General features: G+C 40.2%; 1 protein-coding gene across 1 annotated transcript; it reads left to right on the top strand.

The window, feature by feature from the left end:
* CHN2 (chimerin 2) lies at positions 1-25,415 on the top strand. The gene is made up of 7 exons (XM_042817581.1): positions 1-1,263; positions 7,730-7,814; positions 10,867-11,040; positions 13,160-13,237; positions 19,686-19,823; positions 21,211-21,316; positions 23,517-25,415. Exons 1-7 carry the CDS (start codon positions 826-828, stop codon positions 23,686-23,688), a joined length of 1,191 nt encoding a protein of 396 aa, XP_042673515.1. The 5' UTR covers positions 1-825; the 3' UTR covers positions 23,689-25,415.

Here is a 25,415-nt window from a genome sequence, read left to right as displayed (position 1 = left end):
TCACACATCTTCTGCATGCTGAGATGGGGGAGCCCTATCTTTAAAGACCTGAATCAGGTGCCCAAAGTAGCACTGCAAACTGTAGTGCAGGCTGGCTGGGCTCTCTGTCTCTTCTGTCACTGGTCTGTAAAGTCACTTTCCCTCCCCAGTCTATATATGTGTGCAAGCAGAGTGAAGGACAATGTTCTTTCTGCCTCGCAGATCTGCTCTGCAAACAGAGCTGCATCCATGGGCTTTTTACACGTGCATGAAGTCCCCTGCCCGCACTCTAACATTGCATGGGATTACAGGTCTTCCTAGCTTGCATCTCTCCCTGCTAAATTGCTAACTTTGACAGAGAGCTAACTCTATGCTACTAAGTGTGCTCTGACAAAATGTTCTGATATAAAACAGCATCAAAGTGTTTGGAATGCTGCTGGATTTTCCCCCTGCACAGGATATAAAAGAAAAGAGAGATTTTTAGCCCTGTAAGATTAAACAATCATCATGGCTTTAAGGGCTTAATCTGCTGGCATGCATGCTGCTGGCTTATAAATCTCTGAGTGTAATTGGATGCAGCATCGCATTCGGTTGTGTGGGCTTCTCCAGGGCTTTCTGTTTGTTTGTTCATTTATAGCAGGCTGCAGAGCAGCAGCATTCTTCCCCTTGAGAGGCTCTTGGCCATGGAGCCGTAAAGCTGTGCCCCCAGCCAGGATTTCGGCAGCACCTCGCTGGATCCCACTACCCAGGGAGGGAAGGGGGGGGCTGGCTGCATGAATTCGGGCTATTGTTCCAGGCGCACATCTGCCTTCAGAAATAGCACGGCACAGGCCGTTACTTATTCAGATGCAGAAGCTCCTTCCATCCCACAAGCCGGCCCATTCGAGTCACATGCCAGAGGTCTCAGCAGAATGGGCTGCAGCTGCTTCAAATCTGCTGTCTAACATCAGAAGCAGTTGGACAAACTGTGCTGCGCTGACGGCAGTGAGCCTGCCGGGTGCCGGGGAAGACAGGGAAAAGATCTGGGACCCGAGTGCGATGTTCTCGGAGGATCTGTGGCTGGAAAATGAGAAAAGCTGTGCTGTCGTCCACAAGTCGAAGCGGGGAAGGAAGCGCCAAGAGCTCCTGGCCGTGGCCCTGGGGGTGAAGGTGGGAGTGAAGGGGGCACTCCTGTGGCAACCTCTGAAACTCTTTGCCTATTCGCAGATCACCTCCTTGGTCCGAAGAGCAGCCTTAACTCAAAACGACAACCATTTCAACTATGAAAAAGCACACAATTTTAAGGTAAGCATGGCTTCCTATTATTCATGACTGAAAAATTATGTTTTGATACCTCTTGATTTAGGTTTTTTTCTGTGGATTTTCATGCAACCATCTGTACTAGCTCTGAGGAAACTGCTGAAAAACGTTTATTTCTTTCTAAAGTTCTGCTGACTGCATTCCTAATGTGCTTTCACGTATCTACTTAATCCAAGTAATGGTTTTGCTGTTTGCTTGACTGTTTGATTGGTGTATTCGTTATTTTTCCCCACGTTCAGTGTTCTTTTTATTGTTCAGAAAGAAAGGATACTTCATATTGATTGTCATTACCTTAAAGTGTATCCATTTCTAAACCACAAAAATGCAGCTGCTATCAGAAGCCACCAGCACTTTATCAGCAACATTTTGTAACCTTTCTGCTTTGAAGAAGTTGAGAATGCTCCAGTGCTCACCCATACAGCAAAGTGCAGAGGGGTTTTGTCTCCCAGCTTTTGTTCCAGCACCATATGCTAAGGACATGCTCTTACTCTACAGTCCCACGGAGCAATGGGACCTGAGCTTTTGCTTGTTTGTCAAACGAAAGCATGTAGCTGGATAAAGCTGGGGATCTTCAGACATAGCACCTTACGGCGGTCTGATGCAGACAAAATCAGATTTTTCTCTTATTCCCAAGAGGAGTGGGGAAGTGACTCAGCTTTGGAAATGAACTTCCAGGCAGCTTAGGCTGTTTTGCCAGAGGAGAGTGCTCTTCCAGAGCATGCCAGCCAGTTACTGTATCTAATACTGTCAGACTGTGGTTTGATGGTTATCAGAATGGATACAGAGGGACTGAGAGGTGGTAACACCGCAAGAAAGGACTGCATCTCAGCTTTGAAACCTCGGTTTGCTCATTCTCCTTGAGGATGCTGATCTGGGTCACTGTCAGAGCATTTCAACTCATGAGCAGAAAGAAAATGTACTGATATTCATCTCTGGCCTGTCAAAAAAGGAGAAGCACTAACAAAAATGATTTCACTGATTTTGTGGTTTAGCAAAAAAAAGCTCTACTTCTTGTTTTCCTGTATGCTCTTCCATGCAGATGCTGCTCTCCTCTGCAGTGCTTCAGCTGCAGTTAGTAAATCAATAATTTAATATTAGTGAGCAACACAAATAATAGCATTCCTCTTCTCATTCCTTCTCCTCAACCTAGTCTACAGAAAAGTCAATACTAATTTCACTGTTTCACACTGAAGGAAATAGGGGAAATACTCTGTGTTGCCCTGCTTGATTAAAACATCTTTCATTCTTTCTGGATTTTGCCCTCATTATCATTTTAATATCAAAACTATTTTAGTTTAACAAGAAAATATTTTCTCATGGCTGAGAGTTTTTTCCACTTTGACCCATGCATTCTTTCCTCTTCAAAATTCCCCTTGTTTTGGCTTTGATTTATAACTGGAAGTGTGCCCAGTTAACTTTGAGTTTGCACAATCTAGCTGTTGTACAGCCTCTATTCCTCTCTGTTTCAGAAGAGTCATAGTTTTAACTGGAAAATCACATGATTAAGTATGTATGCATTTAAAAGCTTGACAACAGAAAAATTATTGGTTTTTCCCAGTAAAAGGGCGCAAAAATCTCAGGGAAGAAACATTAAAAAACACATGTTGTCCAGAAAGAAAGGGCAGGTGAAAGAGTTATATATACTTAAGGAACAAACATATTTACTATGCAAATAAAGTTAGTTTTCCAAAAGAATATATTAAAGCATGTCTAGCTGCTGAGTAAAAAATATGGATAGAATGCTTAGAGTAGAATATTTAGATTTAAAGGACAGATAAATGCAAGTCTATCTTTAGCTTAAACTAGAAAAAATATTAAGTAATTATATAAAAGAGATAGAATGGCTTTATGGCTTTTGGAGCAAAATTCTTGATGCATTCTGGGAAATCTGGGATTTTTCTGAAGGATAATGCTATTTTGCAGACATTCAAAGTCATTTTCTGAATTTTTAGGTGAACACGGCCATGTATTGTATAATTCATTTCAGTTATAGAGTCAGAGGTTACATATCACAGCGTTCATCTCAATCTTGTCGTAAGCCGCTCTTCATGAACAAAAGAAACTCTTCAGCTCTTTTTCTTTGGTCTTGAAGAATCCTAAGTCCAAAATTCAAGTTAAATTGATAGATTTTATATCTACTAGGATCTCCCTCCAGTCTTTACAAACCAGTATAGAAATTAAAAAGGACCATGGGAGTTTGGGGAGTGAGGGCACCAAGTTATCCCATTCTGAGCACCTCTGCTTTCTAATTCAGACTGTCTTCCAAATTTCAAGGCACTCAGGGCAGATGAACAGAAAAAAAGATGTAGAATTCTGCCTGATTTGTTAACCTGGGTTTGTCCTAAGTGCAAAATACAATCACATGGATTTAGATTTGGAGCTGGCGTCTGTCTGGCGGGACAATTTTGCATAAGCCGGGGTAGACATACCATAATTCAAGAAGAGGAATAAATCTCTGAAGCCCTGTTTATAAAAACACAAAGGTATTTCTGAAACTATGTGGGTTCCAGCCTAACTGTGTTGCAAAGTCGCCTTGTATCTCAACATGATTTGGATCTAGCAGACTTTGGCATGTTTTTACCACCAGTGTCAGTGACAAGGTCAGGCTTCTGCCTGAGGGCAGCTGTGTGGAGTCTGGGGATGCTCAATATAGAATCATTGAATCATAGAATTGTTAAGGTTGGAAAAGATCTCTGAAACCATCAATCCAACCATCAGCCCATCCTGACCATGTCCACTGAGACATGTCCCTCCTAGGAATTCATGATAGGGGCTCTGTGCTGCTTTAAGGGAGCAAATATAGCTGAATAATGTGTTTTTATCACAATATTGCTCCTGTTTGCCATGATAGCACAGGCAAACCCCACAGCAGGATTTGCTACTAGAGGCAGTTGATTACTTGCAAGTCAGAAGCACTGGTGGGAAAAAGGAAGCTCTAGGTTAAACTCCCCCCCTTGCGTTAATCACTGCAGACAAATACTGCTTCTGGGAAACAAAAGGGAGGTATTTTTTAGAAGCATCACAAATATTGTACGTGTGTAGTTGAACGAAAATTGCAGCAAAGTCAGCTTGTCTTCCCTACAAACAGATCCAGCTCAGCAGGAGTACACAGGAGAGTATAAATTCACATGTGCTCAGGTGAAAGTCTGAAAAAAACCTCCTATTTTCTTTGCCTGTAAATAGAAAAGTCTTAAACATAGTCACATAAACAACAAAATCATCTCAGAAGCGGCAGTATCTAATTCCCATTAAAACCATACTTTCAATCCAGGACAATTTTTAGTTTCTTTCTATGATATTGCTAAGGGGGTTATTTTTTCTTGCCACTGCACTGGAAGTCCTTCACTTTGATCTTAGTTTCTCCCTCTGTGAACACAGTTCATATAAAACTCCAGGCACAGACTCAAACTTAAGGAGACAGGTAGTGCCTGTGGGGAATCTCTTCCTTTTGGAAACAGGGGCACCAGAGAACTGAAGGGCAAAAGTAGGAGAAGAGGAAGGCAGTAGAAAACGGCATGCAGGGGAATTTTGGGTGGTAACCCAAAGGTAACTGGCAGAGAAGAGAAGGTGAATATAAGAAAGAGCATTTTGTTGGAAGTCATAGAGATGGAAAGAAAATAGAATAAATGATAAGTTTGAGGAAAGATGAGAGATTGAACAGGAACAGTACAGTTTTGTCTTTTGTGAAGAAATTATTGTTGTAAATTGGAATTCTTCATAGACCGTAGTAAAATCAGCCCAGTGTGTATCAGTGTGTATTCAGAGAGGCCAACCAATACTGCAGAATGGAATGGCAACAATAATTAAATCTTTACCTTTTTTCAAAAATCTAAGTCCAATCCATTTGTAGGAATACAGTTGCAAAGAGTGAGGCAAACACTAAAGACCTATCTCAAAAACTTGAAGACTTTCTGTATCTTTTCCTTGCAGGCAAAATTCCCATTTGCCACTTGAAGGTGATAGATGCAAGCTTTGGGTTGAGTTCAAGTGATGAGTTCACAAGGACATAATTCCTTATTTCTTTAAATTTAGTGGCAAGGCAAGAATAAGAGACTTGGTTCAAATCTGCATCTTAGAAGATTTTTGTACTTTCATCCAGAAACTTCCAAAAGTCTTCCTTTTTCAGTTGGAATAGCAAGTATTTTGCTGTTTCAGCCTGACCAGAAATCAGCAAGACTAGCTTTTCTCAGGGTATTTCAGCTGGGATCTTGCCATTTGAGCTAAAATGCAGAGCCATGAAAAATTAAAGTGAATGCATAAATAGAGCTAGGCCTTTGAGGGCCACCAAGCTGAAGAAAACAAGGGCAGGGTGTGTGGTCAGCATTTCTCAGCTGGAGCCCTCCATGAGCTCTAAGGACTGCTTGCTGTTAATGACAGGAGAAATCAAGGAATAATCAGCTCCCATTTTAATATGCCACAGCTGAAATAAGCTTTATGTAAAGCAAGCAAGTAGGCCACAAATATCCTAGCAACTGAGATGTGTTTCATGCGGAATGGAAATGGTGCAGTTTTAAAAATACCAAGTGAGCTTTTATAGCCCCTTCTCACAAGGTTAGCTTTTGTAAAGCATTGCGCAGCAGAAGATGTGGATAGCTGTCTTCCCTTAGCAGATGACTCCCACCCACAATTAAATGCAGGTGCAGACCTACCAATTACAGGGTTATCAGTCTAAAAATGCAGTCAAAAGATGCAGGCATAATTAATTTTGTCTGCAGTCTTTTTACCCACTGAAGGTCACGTAGAATATACGCCTGAAACTGAGATCATGAGCTGGTGTTAAATGCTACTGCTAAAAGCCTTGCCTGAAATTCCCATTGCCCTATTTCCCATTCAAAATAAAAATAAATGAATGAGTGTATGATGTGTATATATGAGATATTTCAAACTTTATTGCAAGGTGTTGCTTCCCAAAGACACACATTTTTTCTGAGAGGCAAAACAACATTTTAGAAAATTTGACCCATCGGATTTTCCAGCTGAGACCGTTTATGATCAAAAAGGAGGAAGAATTACTATTGCTTTGAGCTCACCCATGTAATTATTGGATGTGTGTAATTGGTCTGGAGTAATTTGTGGTCAGGCTCTTCAAAGTAATAATACCATATTTTATCACTACGTCAAGAAGAGGGGTCTGTACTGCAATCACAGTATTTTCTTGCAGAGTTGTTTATGCACGATCCTGTGGACAACCGTGGCTAAAACATTAGCAAGCCAAACGCTTGCCTTCAAACTTCACAAAGTTTATTTCAAAAAGGGCAACAGCCAATTTTTATTCTATGAAAAGAGCAACTTTCCCATCCCCTGGGCGGAAGCGGCCTGTCAGCAATCCGCCCCATCAGTAAACACAAACACGTCTGAAGGAAAAGGAAGCATTAGCAGCCTGAGTGTGCATGATTTATGTTTTGCTAACTTCAGTTAAGCCTCTGACCAGAACCGGCTCATACCACGTCCATTCACACAGATGTAAACCCTCACTATTTACTCTTCTTTTCAATGAAAGTGAAATGCTTACTTTACCAGAACATACATCTTAAACAAAAAGCTTTTCCATACCAGCCTTTGCAGTTGAGGAAGCAGCACTTGTGTGCAAAAACATTGATTTCTCAGCACCCAAGTTTCATTATTTCTCCTTATTTACTTACGTTTGTGCTGCAGTAGAACATCTGCCATACCGAGAAGGGCCCCTGTTGCCTGTGTGAGTCCACTTTCCATACTGCGATGGGGAAATATATAGTTTGCTTGTATCACTGATGGACTCCAATGTGACAAATCAGATCTTTACCCAAGCACTGCCTTGAATAAGCACACAAATCATTCCTTGTTATCCCCAGTACGAGTTTATTACAGTCACCACGAGTTTTGGTCGGTGTTGTTGTTGCATGTAAATGCACAGACAATAGCATCATCAGAGATGTGCATGGTGCTTCCATCATTCTGGCTTTGCACCAGATCTATGGGTACGTGGCTTTGTGGGAAATCAAAATGGGGTGCATTTGTGCCTCTTCTGTCATTTCATTGTTTCAAGTGATCTGCTGAAGTATGTTTGAATCTCAGAAACATGCTTCGTTGGTTTGATCTCATCAAATAAAAGCACTGACTACAGTTCCTTGGATTGTTAGTTTTACATCTTTCTCCTCTGACTAACGAACCTGGTTTCCTCCTTTCTACTAGAACTAAAATGTCAGCTAGCAAATATTGTTTGTTTTTAGTGTTACACATAGCCCGGTTCTCTGTTACGTTAAACCTATTGAAAGATAAACTTTGAGATCAAAGCAAATTTCTATGCCTGTGGTTTATTTCATCTAGACTATGGAAAGATGTGGGCACTGTGTGGTAACAATTTGCTCCTACTGAGTCTTCTGTTGTTTATCCAGTTTAGTTGTTCCATCTGTCAGACCATCTGCCTCCCAGTGACCCCATTTCTTTTTTTTCTCCTTCCTTTATGTTACAGGTCCACACGTTTCGAGGTCCACACTGGTGTGAATACTGTGCCAACTTCATGTGGGGTCTCATCGCTCAGGGAGTAAGGTGTTCAGGTAGCCTGCAAACATTTTCAGTCTTTATTGGGAAGTGCTCAGGCATCCATCCCACCCACCCCAGCCTGTATGCACTGCAGGAGGGACAAGCAGGGGTCCCTTTGCAAAACATGCCAAAAAATCCTCCAGTGCCAATTAGAGCTCTGTCATTTTCTCTTGTCCCAGAAAGCACAGACTAGTTTTAAAAAGGAATCACATGTATGCAGCATCCACAATAAAGGCCTGCTGTTAGAGAAGGGATGTCTCTGGTGGGGCCTGTAAAAAGCATCAATCTTTCACATCTCACCTCCCCCCAACACAAGAAGGACATTGAGCTGCTGGAGCAGATCCAGAGAAGGGCCACAAAGATGATCAGAGGGCTGTAGCACCTCCAAAATGGGGGCAGGCTGAGAGAGCTGGGGCTCTTCAGCCTGGAGAAGGCTCCAGGGAAACCTCATTGCAGCCTTCCAGTACCTGAAGGGGGCTTACAGGAAAGCTGGGGAGGGGCTTTTTATAAAGGCATGCAGCAACAAGGACAAGGGGAAATGGCTTTAAACTGTAAGAGGGTAACTTAGACTAGATATTAGGAAGAAATTATTTACTGTGAGGGTGGTGAGAAACTGCAGTAAGCCCAGAAAGGATGTGAATGCTGGATGAGGCTTTGAAGAACCTGGTCTAGAGGGAGATGTCCCTGCCTATAGAAGAGGGCTGGAACTAGATGATATTAAAGGTCTCTTCCAACCCAAACCATTCTGTGATTCCATGTGAAGAACTAACAGAAGTGGAACTACATGTTTTTCAATTACCATAACAGATATTCTGTAAGGAAAGCCTTAATATGTTTTCTTTTCGAAAAACAATCCTAGCTGCTCAAACACAGCATTTTGTCCTGTTTGTTTTACCACACTGGCTAGAATGGAAGGAATCCATAAGCTCTTCCGTACTGAAAATTGCATCCATTCAGCAGTGCCTTGGGAACGCACATGGTTTGGTGTACACATTAAGAATTGGCCTTTGTGATTTCAATAAGTTTTCATTTGACTGTTTTTACATCTTAAGAAACAAGCTCTGGAAACAGCATAGCCAGCCAGCAGCCAGGCTTCATAATTTGTCTTTTTTGCCACCAGTAGTTGAAAAGTGCCCTTGTCTGCAAAAAAATCATCACCTGTTTCCTGTAAAAATACCATGCATTGCTGCAAGCCCTAAATAGCCCACCTCAAGGGAAAACAAATAATATGACTTCATTTTCCCAGAAGGATTCATTTCCTGATGCCTCTATAAGTGTATTAGCATTTTAATAGCATTTTAATTACTTTAAATTTGCTCTCTTGTGAAAAATAATCATGCTGGAAAAATACAATAATCACTGAATCATGATCTTTAGGATTCAGCAAGTGAAATTGTATTTGGTGTGTGGCAAATGGGGTTTCATAACTTATTTCCACAGATCTCCAATGTCTTCCATGTCTCAGATGAATATGAATATGAATATCTTTAAGGTCCTTTCCAGTCCAAACCATTCTATAACACAGTTCTGCCATAACTCTCTCTGACCTGACCCCAGGGTGTTGCTGAACTCAGGCTGGCACCAAACACACTCGCCCTGACCTCTGCCTTTCAAGTCAAGAGGAGGTGATTGTAACATAGAATTTAGACAGCAGCTTGAACGATTAAAATAGCTTCCAGGAATGCAAAGTTACTGTTATGTCTTTTCTGCCTCTAGATGAATAATGGTAACAGAAAGAATATGGAAAGTATAAGAAAAGTAAAATGAATAGTAGGTTGCTTTTAAACCAATATGATCTTAAACACAAGTGTTCAAAAACTGACAAGCACAGAGCTGTGTTTGTTCACATATAAAATACTGAATTTATGAAAAGGTTTATTTATCCAGTATGAAACATAATACTCTCCCTCATTAAATTACCAACATTAACTCTTAGACATATGCATTTGGACTTAACTTCACATACTTGAAGAACAGCACTGAAAGACAGGATCCTAACAGCAGCTGCTCTGATGTGCTTGGATTTCACACAACAGTAATTCATTGTGCAGCAACAACTGTATGAAGAAACATAGAAGAGCCCACCAATTCCATTAAATGTGTCAGTGCGTTTATAGTGATGATCTGATTTTCCTTGATTAATATTTTATGAAGAATAATTCTGCAATGTGTTTCAAGCAGTAGAGACACATTTGTATTTTTCATAGTTTGGGCAGTAAGCCAGCAGGAAAAAACAGTAAGCAACTTGCTAGTGATGACACTGGAAGTATCCAAAAGGCACTGGGTGATAGGCATGACTGGGAAAGCATTAAAACAAGAACCACATTTCTGTGAGATAATGTAACTCACGGTGGTGTTTGCCTTATTGAGGCTTATAAATTCATCTGGCTGAGTGCTTGAATCTATTAGAAAAATTCAATTTGTGGTGATCAAGGAGTATCTTAAGTTAACAGAAACTCACCAGTGCAACCTAGAGTTGATTTTGGAATAAGATACCCCTTATAAGAACAATTTGTAACACGAATCGCTCTCGTTTACATTGTGCCTTTCATGGCATTTTATATGCTCAAACTGACCCATAGACTAAACAGGGGGGTCACTTTAGCCACCAGGGAAGTGACAGTGAGGCTGAAACTGTTGAACAGAACAAGTCAAAATGCTGTGCAGCAGGGATTTGGGAGGGGAGGGGAATTGAACTGACAGCAGTGAACTGACCCAGCCTTAAGAGGGGCTGTCCCCACCAGGCTGAGAGGTGAGGAACACTCAGAGCTCTTGCAGTCTTTTTAGCAGTGGTGCTCAGGTTCACTTTCCCCAGCAGAAGTTTTTCATAGGAGATTTTTGTGCTCATCCTTTTTGTCTTTGGTAATTCTGCAGCACAGTGAACTGTCACTGAGTCCTGTCAGTGTTGTACATTGAGAGGCCAGCAAAGTCATAGAGAGTAATGTAGAAACAACAGACCTTTTCTATGGGGAAGTTATGCCTCTTGGTTGTGCTAAGGAAATAAATTGTTAGACAAAACCTCTCAGCATGGTATTAATTAGTGAACCTGGCTAACTTTGTTTCCAGACTGTGGGTTGAACGTACACAAACAGTGCTCCAAGTACGTGCCCAACGACTGTCAGCCCGACCTCAAGAGGATAAAGCGTGTCTACTGCTGTGATCTGACCACACTGGTGAAAGCCCATAATACCCAGAGGCCAATGGTGGTGGATTCCTGCATTCGAGAGATTGAAGCAAGAGGTTTGTGTGCTTCCAAAGCAGCAGGAGTGATAAAAGGACAATGACTTGAATTACATGTTAAGAGAGTAGTATGCTCTTGTACCATGAGGACAGGATTTGAGAAGGGCTTTTTTTTTTAGCATAGGTGATATGTTGCTTTGCATTAGCTGGTAAAATTAAATAATGGCATTTCATAATGCAATTTACTGAAATGCTTTCTGAAAACATGTCAAAACAGGTATTATGTTACACTTTTGAAAGGGGTGAACTTTAAAGTGAACTTTAAGTTCATGTTTATGTGTCTTTTTTCATAATTTTGTTTTAGCATACCTACAGACACTTCAAGCTTCAGAGTTTAAATCAAACCCATTATTAATAACCGCTGAGGGCATTCTGGGCAAGAACACTCAAATGGCTGGAAATGTCTCAGGCAAATGAAGTCACAGACTGTAGCATTTTGTAGTATCTTGCAAACTGCTCAGATGAGGAATATTTGCATGACATTAACCTGCTGACTGATGGATTCCAAGGCTCAAGCAGCCCATCACAGCCCATCCAGCTTCAGACAGATTTTCACTACTCAGAGATGCATGCCAGATTGAAAAAAATAGTATCTCTCCCCCAGCACATCTACAAGAGACAGGAAGGGTCACGTAGTTTTGTTTTGGATAGCAACTGTGTGTGCTGTGCTGCCCAATAAGCCAAATTTCCCTGTCAGTCACAGCTTTAGCACAGAAATCTCATAATGTTGAGTTCATGGCATCACAGTAATCTGCATAGCAACACACTGATACTAGCCATAGGGATTTCAAAGCCACGCATCATCTCCTGAAATGAATGAAAGATTTACAAGTAAATCCCCTGCACTGCTCTGTAAAGCTCTACCAGGATTATATCATCATTGCAGGGACAAATAGAATAGCTTGGAGTAAGACAGAAGAGCTTTACTGAGATGATACAACAGTCAGCTACACTGCATTTGAGATATAATCACTTGTACATTTATTGATTAACAGAAAATCTGCTATGCATTCCTTTTTTTAAACATCTTTACGTATCTTTCCATAATTGTTGTAGAATGTCATTTTTGTTTTACAATGCTGATTTTGTTCTTAGGAAAACAAAGTGAGTTGGGTCCTATAGGTAGGTTAGCACCGTGCATAGGTGGAATAAGGAGCTCTAAGGTTAAAATAAGTAACATCAGTGTAAGTGTACTTGGTTAGTTGTGTCTGCTTTGCTGAGCTGTCCTTCATTTCACTTTGCCTTGGAGTAAAGGTGGGGGGGCATAAAGCAGGTCTGTTGTGCTGGAAGAACTGCAGAAGGGATATAGTGACATGGAGAATAGCATCCATCACATATATCAGCTTTGTTTAAGTGTAGGTTGACAGCAAAACTGAGAACAAATGTGCTCAAAGGCAAAGGCAGTCTCTTACTTTCATTGTTATTTATTACTAAGCAAATGGTAAAAGCAAAGAAAGCCTTCATTAATTACGGACAAACACAGAAAATCTCCAATATAAAAAGTGTAAATCATGGCAATAACATTCTGCCATTAGCGATGTGCAATATTTGATAGGACGATGATAGGACAAGGGAGAATGGTTTTAAACTGAGACAGGGGAGGGAGGTTTAGGGTAGATATTAGGAGGAAGTTTTTGACATAGAGGGTGGTGACGCACTGGAACAGGTTGCCCAAGGAGGTTGTGGATGCCTCATCCCTGGAGGCATTCAAAGCCAGGCTGGATGTGGCTCTGGGCAGCCTGGTCTGCTGGTTGGTGACCCTGCACATAGCAGGGGGTTGAAACTAGATGAGCACTGTGGCCCTTTTCAACCCAGGCCATTCTATGATTCTATGATTATATGATTCTATAATTTTCTTCTAGCATTACATGCTGTGTATCTGCTGTTATTTTCTGACTGTTACAAAATCAGAAAAAATAAGTTCTTAAAGTTTTTAACCCTGTTAAAAAAATATTTTAACATGCCTTTATTTTTTCCTTAAATGCTCCAGATTTTCACATCACAATATTTTGCTGTATTTATCAGCCCCACCACTGCTTTTGCTTTGTTGTTTTTAAGCCTGCTGCTTTTTAACCTAGTGATTATTGAAGCAAAGTTAACCGAGAAGTTTTTGTTTCAGGTTTGAAGTCGGAGGGCCTCTACAGAGTCTCAGGCTTCACTGAGCACATTGAAGATGTGAAAATGGCCTTTGATCGAGGTACAACATTTTTAAATTTTGTACAGTGTTTTGTTTAAAGTTTCCAGTTGAGAACTTCTCCGTTCTTTTGTGTTTGCATGAATTTCACAATAATGAAATTGGCATGAAAGCAGAAGTACAGTACAATAAGCAGCCACTTTTTGCAGTACTTTTCATAAGACGAAAATGTATTTCCTAGCTGGAAAGATTAACTAAACACCCAATAAATTATGGTACAGAGAAGGCTAAGTGCTCAGGCTATTGGGTGAGTGCTCAGCCTAGCAGTACAACCTAGTTCAAGCATAAGCCTTTTGCCAGGGAAAAGTTCTTGGCCCTATCTTTAGCATACTCACTGCTTTCTATTATGGTAATCTGTTTATGAGCTCAAGAAGCAGGAACTGCTACTGAACAGTCATTCTGAATGCAGCCTTGCAGGAAGCAGCACACCACCATGCGTATGATTGCCATTTCTGTGTCTGCACTGCAGATGAAAGGAGCATGAAAGAGATGAGTTGTACAGCTTATTGAAAAATTGTATTAACTGAAACACTACCTCTTAACCATGATTACCCTTGTAGCTGTAATTAATTGATTTGGCTGATTTCTTTGGTCCTGGTCATGAACAGTCATTGCATGCAGTGGTTCAGTAGGTCAGGACCTCACAGGTCCTGTCCCACCACCTCAGACAGCAACAGATGAGGGTGGGGGACAGGAGAACAGCTGAGGTTCACCTCAAGCCCCATCTCTGGGCACCTTCCTGGTAGCATGGTTGAGCAGTGAGTCCATGATTCAAGATCAGGATCAGCTCCAATGATAGTAACCAGGGTCAGACACAACCTGAGTCATCCATGGGGACAAGGCAGGTCCAGCTAAAGCCAGGCAGTCAACCTGCAGGTTGGGGCACAGATCAGCAGGGTGAATGACCAGGCACTGGCATGGCCATGGTACAGCTGGAGAGAAGTGAAGAGTTACTCAGGCAGGAACTGGAGCCTGAAGTCTGCAGTCCCTGTGGACAGGAGGTGTGGGAGCAGGCTCTAGGTGAGGCTCCTAAGGGCCAGCAAGGTCTATGGGTGCCCTCACGGTGTGGCATACAGTACACTTACTGTGCCTGAATACTTCTTTATTTGGAGATAGTGTGCCATGCAGACTTCATTGGCAAAGAAGTCCAACTATGTAAGTGGGAATTTCCAAAGTGATTGTTTTCATTCCATATGCAAATATTTTTTTTAAAATTATACAATAAATGTATTGGATGCTGCAGTTATGAACATACATATGTTGATCAGACATCATTTGGATGAAAGAGATATTAAATGCTATGTCTGCTATCATACCAAGGTGCACATTGCAGACTTGCTGTGTTAAGCAGCATTACTGAAATGGTCACAGGTCACATAGCTACCATTCTGTCTGTCTGGGTATATCTAGCCTGACTAATTCTTCTGTTCTGTGTGTTAGCTCTCTTCTGCGTGTGCCAACCTGAACAAAACCCAAGTGGGGAAGCACAGGCTGAGGAGAGATGGGCCTAAAGAGAGTAGCCAGAAATTTGTGTTTGTGTGACTTGCATGCTGCTGTAGCTGTTGTTCATTTGAAAATGCTTCTAACCACCAGAGCCAGCTCAGTTTTACAGAATATTCCGTTACTGTTGCTGATATTCCTGTCATAATATGGTGGCAATACATACTAGAATTGGAGTCACAGCGGGGAATATAGCATGATTTGCTGGAAAAAGCAGCATCTGTAAACAGGAAGAATAAAGTCACGGGCAGTGTCAGATTTCCAAAGGGAAAAGTATGAGTAAACACAGAAGCAGAGAAAGCAAGGACCAAGTTTGCATACACAGACTATAAGGAAGCCTATTGGGCATAAATTAATAAAAAGCTATGTCTTCATTTTCCTTTGACAATCTCTTGAGGGAAAAGGGATAAGAAAGGAAAGAGAGGATTGCTGTGTTGCCATGAGTAATGCTAAAAGCAAGGAACAATGGACAAAAGATTGTAACGGGAATGTACGACTACAGTATTACTGAAACCAGATACTGAAAACTTTCCTTTCTGCTTCTGAAAATGTTTTCTCCCTGAACTGCGATTGAAAGCAGAAAGATACTTTTCTTCCTCTTTTTTTTTTTTTTTTTGGTGTGTGTGTGTGTGTGTGTGTGTGTATGTGTAGTAAGCACTCTAAAGAAAACAAAAATAGATTTTTTTGCCTGACTTGTGGGCTGCACAGCTTGAAGGTGTTGTCAGCTCACAGAAGGTTACACTGGCAAAAGATTTCCAACCTGACAGCTCAGGGCTGACTTCCCTGTCAGATCCAGGCCTAGAGAGACAGGGACCCTCGCCTTTCTTCTGCATCTCCTCCCCTGTGTCACCCTCAAAGCCTGAGCAGCAAGGAGCGCAACATCCCAAGGGCATGACATATCCCACATCTCTTCAGTAGGTGTCAGAGCTGGGTGGGAAGGGAACTGAGGGCCAGGTGCTTGACTATTTAGGGGTCCCTTTCTAACCATCTGAAAGCAAGGCTTTGAAAGGAGCGTCTAATAAAAGTAGGGGCAAACACCTTAGCTAGTTTTTAAATGCAAGCTGAGCGATTTATTGACAGGATGGTACTGCATGGTGCCTGTTGTTACAGAGTGTCACACTCAGTGACTGCAGATGTCTCCCCTTTCCTTTGTGTCTGAGCCACCCCCGGGCTATGATGTGCTGTTGCATCTCTAGAAATACAGCTCTTGATAACTGCTTTTGAAAACAAACAAGAAAGAATTCCTCTTATTTTAACACACAGGATGCATACTTCAAATAATGCCAGGAAGCCTTCTGGTATCACAGCTTTCCTTCATCAAGACATGGGTGAGAGAAGACAGAATAATGTATGGATTAGGCACAAGGGCTGACTCGGCCATAGGGTCGTTCTCCAGTTATTCCATTTGCAGCCAATCGACAGAAGTCAGCCCTCCCCGTGACCGACTGTCCCAGCGCTGTCAAAGGGACACTGATTTGTTGCTGTCAGAGAATTACAGTGAGGACTGAAAAGTTGAATATCTCAGAAAGAGAATGGCATCCCACAGAATGTTATTCTGGCTGTAAAGCTGTGACAGTTATTTTTAAAACTGAGAGAAGTTGGTCCTCATCTTGTTTAAACGAAGGCTGCCTTCTAGAGCGAAAGTGGTGTAAATACTCCTGCTGTCAGAGAGGGCTGCGCTTGCTGGGGCACTGACAATGTTCCATTTCAGTGCTTTTCATAATGAGAATGGAAGGAATAATATGGATTTATTTATCCTTGTGAATGTTGGTGCTGTAAAACAACAGTTGCTCTCTGTGAGCATTGTCGAGCTGTGGCACTTTAACAGCCATAAAACTCCCATTGTGTGCTTTACCCACAGAGCTGCCGTTGTCATAAATGCGTTCTGTCCTTCCACTTGTTTCTATGACTGGCTGGTACAATACACTTGCTAAAAATATTTTGCTGTTTAATATTACATGAGTACTCAGAAGCATCCTAGCTCATCCTCACACTCCTTTGCCAGTGTGTCTGAAAACCTGTCACACTGAAATTCCAAATAGTTACCAAGAAGCACATTAGCTTGGCAAAGGCTGTGCAAGAAAAACAGAAAGGGAGAAGGAACTTGGATAGAAATATAATTCAGTATTCAGAGGGCATAGCTGAGGCTTTAAGAATCTTATACTTACTCCATTTCCTTTTCTAATAAACTACTGTGGCATCAAAATAAAGGAAAAAACGCTTCTCTTGTCTTAAAAAAACATAATGCAAGAAAATCTGTTGAAACTCAAAGCAAGAAGGAAAAAGGAGTGACAGGTCTGAGGTAGGATTAAATCTATAAAGATTAAACAAACTAGAGGCTTGCAATGCAATATAAAAAAAAAGATTGCATTAACAAATGTGATCACATGCAGTATCACTGCAGCGATCTGAGGAAAGTTCCTGTACTGAAGAGCTAAAAAGACAGCTGTGGTAATGCAGAAAGTACTGTACCAAATATATGTATTTCCTGCAGTTTGTTGGTGTAGATGAACTGCTGTAAAATAGATGTCACGGGTTTACCTGCAGTGGATCAGTTTTTTTATCTGTAGCGCTTTGAATTTGAAGCATACCTGAATAAAAATCCAAATGCAGGAATTAGGTGAGGATAAGAGAAAAGTGTAGCCTAACAAAAGGTCTTCCATGACTGAAAATGAAAGGAAAAGAAAGAATCCAGAGTCTACTGAAGGAAAAGAAAAATTCCACCTTCCCCTAAATAACCACTGCAGAAGTAGAGGTATTTTGTGACAGACATATTATTATCATTAACAAAAATCTCAAAACAAAATCTTCAGTGTGTTTTCAATGGATGTATTTTTGTCTCTGAAGAGAGAAATGTTTTACTTGGGAATTAATGCCTTTTTCCTACAGTAAGTGGGCAGAGGTGTGTTTGGAGTACATTGCAGTTTGAAGTACCTCAAGCCAAAGTGCCCCTTTAAGGAAGTTTGCTGGGCTGCTGTGCAAAAGTATTAAATAAATAACACTTCTATTTAGTGTACCAGTGACCTGGATAATAGATGCAACCTTCTGCTTTGCTATATCTGTCCAGATGCAGCTGCTGTCTCCTTGAAAGTATCTGTTTTCAGTGCAGCATTTTGAGCGCTCAGTGTCCATCAATTAAATAGAGCTCTCCACACAACACTTAATAGAACTAATGCTACTGGGCCTGGAACGTGTGGATTAAACAAAAGATTGGGGCAGTGTAAACATTCTCCGAGGGGTTATTGATGCTGTATTAAATTAAACGCTGATGGATGTATTCAGACTGCTCAGCTGCATCAAGAAAGGCTGCTTGTTTTAAACACTTAAGCGTATAATCTCCTCTTGATGAGAACATGTAGGGCTGTTAGTCTTAATGAGAATTATGTGCATACATTGGGCAGGACGTATGCCTTAAAGATTAATGCCATAGGTTTGTATAAAACATCTACAATCAATATAAACTGTTTTACTCGGCCGTGAAAGCCTTTATCACCATCTTAGAAGCAGTGCATCAAACATAGCACCTCATCTGTCTACATCAGTGCATGTCTACAAGCACCAGCAATTGTGAGACAAGCAAGGCAATGGATTTACAGTGCGTCAACCCCTCAGTGGTAACAGTCTGAGCTTGTGCTTTGCACCTCCTGGCAGACACAAGCAGACTCCCTTCCACTGCTGCAGCAAGCACAATCTTGTGTGGCCACAGTCATCAGGTAGTCCCAAGTTGCTGCTGGCTTTATTTTTACTGCCACTGGCAAGTGAAGTGCTGTTATCCTCACTTTAAAGAGCTCAAAGGTTTAACTGATCTCAGAGAAGCCCAAAGTGAAGTTGGGTATTAAATCCAGACATCTGTTTGACTGCTGCCCTGTCCTGTCCCTCTGCTGCCAGGCCCAGCAAGGGAAATAGGCACATCTCCTCCAGGGAGGGAAGATACCCGCATTGCTCAGGAGTTTAAAGTGCTAGGTAGTACAGAACAGACATGGACATTTGAACTTGGAAATAATAACCACTCAGCTTTGCTGGTATTACTTGTAATTTCACTCATTGCAAGCCATGTAGTGGGCACGGGCTGACCTGCAGCAATGGAAATTTTAAACTCACACGTTAAAAAGTGTTCCATAATGGAATTTTGAACAACTGTGTTAAAATATATAGAGGGAAAAAAAAAAGGAAAAAAAGTATGTCATTAGGGTTGCATAATTCAACAATTTAGCTGTTCATCCATTACAACTATCCATATTCATTTAACAAATTGCAATCCACATTTGGGAATAAATTGTGTAGCTAAATGCCATAGCATGTCTATTTAAATTCAAATCTTTGCAACAAATAAATAATTCAGATATGAAGACATTAGAAGGCATCTGGAAAATAAGAAGGCTTTCTGACTAGCTAATCAGCATAGATGGATTGGTACAGGACTCAAAAGATTTGGTTGTGTGCTCTGATTTTTGCTGCTTGTCTCCTGGGGGATGTTGCAAATTTATGCTATTTTTATACACCTCTGTTTCCCTAAATGCAAATAAAAGTAGGGGGCTCTACTCCTGGGTATTGATCTGTGGATACAAAGTACAACATCGAGACAAGCTGCTCACAGCTTAGTTTTGACATTTAATAAATTGGCCAAATTCAACAAATACATTATTAACATGACTTTTTCATCCAACATTAAACATCCCATGCGAGATGACACACTGCAGACACTGTTCATGCAATCACCAGCCTCACCAAAAGATGTCAGCTAATGCATTATTTACTAAGTGATATGGAAACAGCCATTCCTCATTCATCCACTGTAAAGTTGGTAGCAATATATTCTCATTTAAGCCTTCCAAATGCTTTCAGGTTGTTTTTTCTTGTCAGGTTGGGCACAGTAAATCTGAATTAAGTCCTGCCTTGCTTCAGTCAGAATTAGACTGTTTTCCAAAAAGATTTCTTCTTTCTCTTCCAGATGGTGACAAGGCTGATATTTCTGCCAGTATTTATCCAGACATAAACATTATTGCTGGAGCACTGAAGCTGTATTTCAGAGACTTACCAATTCCTGTGATCACCTATGACACCTATTCCAAGTTCATAGAGGCAGCAAGTAAGTATTGCACAGTAATTTGTACAGTTCTTCAATTATGTTTCCCATCCATTGCACTGTTCACAGTAAAGACAGACAACAAATTGGAAATGGGCATTTCTCAGCCATATATTACTCTTAAACGGAAGTTTTGCTTGATTGTTATTGTAAAAGGAACATCATGCAAGTAAAAAAACAACAACAAAAAAACACAACCACAATAAATGTAGACTATAAAAATACTGCTTAGCAAAGAATATAGAGATCTGTGGTACCTAAGAAGTAGCACATTTTCTTCTTTAAAAAGTATCTTTAGTGATTTTGAAATGGCAATATATCTATATGCAAGAGGTCTGTGTCACCATGCTGGGTTCACCTTCTGGTCACCCAAACTTGCACTGCCCTTGCAGCCACAGGCAGCTTTTGTGCTCTTCTACCTTAGACAGAGAAATTATTTTATAATTATTTTATACTTAAAATTATTTTATAACTCATAAATCACATACTCAGATGAAGCAGTTCCTATTGTGAAATACAGTAATCTTTTAAAAGCAGGGCATAAAGATTCTTAATTTTCTAAAATATCATGTTCCTGATACCATTTTTATGAAAAGTCATGCAACAGATACAAATCTGATTCACTTCATATTTTTCATGTAAAATACATGTAAAAACCAATCAGATTTTTAGAGGGACTGCCAGTCTTAAGCAAGCACTGACATTCTCGCATCACTTATTCCAACGTATTTAAATACGTTCAGCAGTCTCACCTTGTTTGTGTAATTCCATGTCACTTCAGTCTCTCTACCTAAACTTCAGCACAGTCCAGTATACTCAAGAACAGTGTCTGAATCACATGTCCACACTCCTATCTGTTTTGGATGGCTAATTTTGGAGGAACCTTATGTGAGATTTTATTAAAAAGTCATTTCCAGACAGTGTATTATGAAGAATTTAATGAAGTTCAGGTACTGTACCTACTACTGTAACTAGAGCTACAGTCTGTAGAGAAGGTAATGTCACGCTGGAACAGGTTGCCCAAGGAGGTTTGAGGATGCCCCATCCTTGGAGGCATTCAGTGCCAGGCTGGATGTGGCTCTGGGCAGCCTGGTCTGGTGCACATAGCAGGGGGGTTGAAACTAGATGATCATTATGGTTCTTTTCAATGCAGGCCATTCTATGATTCTATAATTTTATGACTATGGGGTGGTTTTTGTTGCTGATTTCTTTGTAAAGCCATTCTTTGGAGAAGTTACTTCTGTGCTCCCTGTTTATGAGTTTGGTATTTATCCCTGCAAGCACAATCAGTGGCTTGTGAAGGGCTCCATAATGACAACTTAGCTTCCTGAATTACTGCTGTTTACAAATGAAAGGCTCTATTAACATTAATCTATTTGGTGTTTTACAGAAATCTCCAATCCTGATGAACGACTAGAAGCAATACATGAAGTGTTGATGTTACTCCCTGCTGCTCACTATGAGACACTTAGATACCTAATGATTCATCTCAAAAAGTGAGTTAATTGGCATGCAGGATAATTCTTGAAAAGCATAACACTTTTCTGCATTGAAAGACCAGTATTACAGAAAATATCAATAAAGCTTCCGTATCAGCAGTACCACTACAGCAGCAACATTACAAACAAACAGACAAGCTATGTTTGCACAAATGCCTATAAACTACGTATATATATAGTGTAGATCCTTCTGCTGGCAAATCATTGCAAGCCTTTGAAGAGTTAATTCAGATTTGACACATTTCTCTGAGGCAGATTATATCTGAAAAAATACCAGAATGGTAGGTACTTTAGAGAAGTGTTAGATGTTCTGTGGCAAGTGATTTGATCACGGTTTCCTTCTGCCTCCCCGTACCTCCCACTCTGTCTCTGTCCTCTGGTAATACAGCTCTAAAAGGAAGGAGCTGTCTCTCACTGATTGCTCTCTTCATCTTTAAGCCACGAAACAAGTGGGGCCTATTTTATACTTCCAGTAGAAGCAGTTATGGGCTCTCTCCAAGTATTTCCTATCTTCTTCGTTTTAAAACACAAAGGGACAAGATGCCTCACTCTCACTAATTTCAAGCAAAACCACTTAGCTACTTTGGGCATTTGCATGCCTCAGAAAGTCTTGTTTGCAAGTGCTTAAAAGCTGAAGCTGAGTAGAGACTGACACAATCATCTCAAAGCAAGCCTCACTTTAAGAATATATTGCCTGCATATATTTAAGAATATATAATACTCTTCTCTGGTTAAAGCCAGTGATGCTACTTGGACATGACAGAAAAGGGGATAAGGGAGAAGTAAAACTATTTGCCTTTGGAGAATTTTCTGATTTTCATCTGCATATTCTGCACTATTAATACCAAAGTGAAAAGAGCTCAACTGAGGTAAAATCACATCAGAGAGCTTGTGTGAAGTGCATTTCATGTTTAATCAGGTTCCCATTATGCAGAGACTTTTCTTCGTTGGTTCAGGTCAATTACACAGAGTAATTTTTTCTTTTGATGAGACATTACCTGAGCATGCAGGATCTCCTGGGGACTCTGCAGAGATGAGATGTGTAAACAGCCATCCTTGTAGCACATTCGCCTGGATGGTGGTTCAGGATGAACATGGTTCAGGATGAACCACGCCAGCTTTTAAGAAGGCCATGTCAGTAATGAAAAATGAGTTTGTCAGCCAATTAATTAATTGCTATCTTCAATCGTATTGGAATGTTCTTTCTGGTAACATTTTACTTAGAATTGGAGGCAATAGAGTAGAATAAGCAGTCCCCCCTGTGGTGAAACTCATATAGCTCCATCCACATTGCAGCTGTGCAACTGAATCTCCTCTGTGCTCATCTCAGGCCTTGCTGGGAACAAGCTCCATATACCTGTACAGGGGTGCTAGTGAGATGTATAGTGAGGTGTATGTGTTATAGCACAGCTGTTCAACATTCCTGTTGCACACAGGCACAGGTAGAAAGCGGTGTTGGGCTTGCACAGTGTCTGGGGCTAAGCAGGCTTGGTTTGCCTTTTCTCCTTGCAAAGCTCAGCTAACCTATTTGTTAGAATGTGGTGATGCACCTGTGAGTAGGGACACTAGTGGATTTCTGATCTGAAAACAGAGAAACTGTGTTTTTCAGTGATAGTCACTCTCTGCAGAGGGATGGTGGTAGACAGAAAACCTGATCATGTACAGACCCTGTGAATGAGAAGGCCAGAATGTCTCTTCTGGATTCAGCCTCTGTGCTCCCCAAGAGGCATCCACTGCCCAGCTGCAATCCAGTTGGGAATTACTATGTCCAGGGATGGCCCCAAGTGCTGGCCATACTCAGCATGACACACACCAAGCAAGACACAGAGAGCTGTAATTACTGTAGAATGGGGAACTGCTCCATGTGTGATATTTTCTACCATGATTACGCTTCTCAAAAAAGCAGCTTCCACTAATTCTTATACCTTAAAGTATATAATAATGGAATAATCGCTGAAGAGTTGCAGGAGGAGTTTTTAAAGGCTCTGAAATACACAGCCCAACCATAATTGCATCGTACTTGCAATGGAAATAGTTACTGTGGAAATTGGTACTATATTGAGTGAAAACTCTCATAATATGGTAAAAATACCGTTATTGGGCAATGCTTGGTGTGAAGCACAGCTAAAGTTTAAGATGCAATATGTATTTTTCTTCAGGGAAGTAAACAGCTACTTACTTTTCTTTTCTATTTTAGGGTTACTTTGCATGAAAAGGAGAATTTTATGAATGCTGAAAACCTGGGAATAGTGTTTGGGCCTACTTTAATGAGACCTCCAGAGGACAGTACCTTGGCTACTCTGAATGACATGCGGTACCAGAAGCTAATTGTGCAAATTTTAATAGAAAATGAAGATGTTCTCTTTTAGACAAATATGGGCACATCTTCAAAACCACTTGTTTTAAAATGATTAGTTTGAAGGGAAAACAACATTTCTTTAATTTTTTTTTTTTTTTTAAATAAAGGAGAACTTCCTTGGCTGCACTTCAATTTCTGCAAAGCTGCAGATGGATGCCAAAATGTTTAGGGAAAGCCTGTGTCTCATAGACATATGCCTCTTTGTAGAAGGGGGAAAAAAAGGTCAGAAAAAATCCTCTCACCTTGTATCTTTTGCCTTGCCTCGGGTGTATATTTGTTTTGAGAAGCTGCAAGCAATTTTATTGTTAACTTATTAAGAAACACAAAACGTATTTTAATATGGCTAGAGAAGCAAAAAGGTACTTAATCAGCATTATTTGTATACAGCTATACATTTCCCTCTCCATAAGACATAATTATATATGTCAATTGTGAAACAAAACCTATATTATAAAGATATTTTTACTTTATCTAGCTGAAAGAATGGCATTTTATTTTAGCAAACTACAAATCAATGCGGTGCATTGATTGTTTTCCACATAATTCTTTCCTGCATTTTTGCTATGATATATTGAAAACAATTACCACGAATGCAGTATTATCCTGACATACCTCTTTCATGGCAAATGTTTTAAAGGAGAATCTTCTTTTTCTTGTGTGTATTCCAACTTTCCTTAGGTTTCTTTGCATTTAGGCACTAGCATTCCAAGACTGTGTAGTACACTTTTAACCATTTTGTATTTCTCAAAACATACAGTATTTTCTCTTTTTTGTTTTGGTTTTTTTTTTAATCCCATATTAAATATGATATTGAGAATTTTCAAAAGTTCTGGTGGTAGTATCAGTTTCACATGCCAGATATTTTTTAAATTATTATTTCATTAATATGTAAGTTAAGTGATGCTGGGACACTGGATATTTTCTGGCCTTGTTGAAAAGTCAGCACTTTTTTGCGTTAAATATGAAGGATTTGGTTTTTCTGTAAAAATCAAGCTATGTTTTGTCATGTTTCTGTATTTATAAGTGTACAGTAAATCTCCTGAAAATGTAGGATATTTCTCTTGAATGTGTTCCAGATGGTTTGTTGTTTGTCTTTGTTTTTTTAAAAAGAGGACAAAAAAACACAAGAATATGGAAATGTGGAAGTCGGTAATTTTAATTATTACCAAATTTTAATATTTTTCTCCCCTCACAGACATTGACTACAGAGTTCATAGTCTAACTGCAACTTATCCCTAATGTTAAAACTGTTGCTCAGCATGAGATGTTTCTGCAAGTATAGAAAATCAGCATACTTTACTACCAAACTCAATTTTCAATACAAAAGAAAATATAATAATCCCTCATCCTGATCGTTTGTATGATATGGTGGGTTACTCAGTTTCCTGAATTATTTCAGGGAGCACATGTTTCTATTCAAATTGAAAAAAAAAATACATGTAACTATGATAATGAAGGAAAGTGGAGGGTATTATTGTAAATTTGTTGTCTTCTAGAGAAATAACTAAGGGCTAGATAGATTAACCCAGATTGCAGAGCAAATGCTAAATAGTCTGAGTTCCCAATACTTCTATAGATCCTCCTGACTTGTACAGGACTATTCGTTGTAGGTTATGTACTACTTAATACTGTCATAAAAATGATCTGGAAATGGTTTTATTTTGTGAAGTGAAATATGCTTTGTAATTTATGATAGTGTAAATGGAAGGAAAATCCCATTAAATGTGTTAAAGAGTT

The sequence above is a fragment of the Centrocercus urophasianus genome, unplaced genomic scaffold (genome assembly GCF_019232065.1).
Source record: "Centrocercus urophasianus isolate 14NV4802_14NV808 unplaced genomic scaffold, USGS_Curo_1.0 seq_16, whole genome shotgun sequence".
NCBI lineage: Eukaryota > Metazoa > Chordata > Aves > Galliformes > Phasianidae > Centrocercus > Centrocercus urophasianus.
Note: the sequence above shows the minus strand (reverse complement) of the source record. Positions and strands in the feature narration are given on the sequence as shown.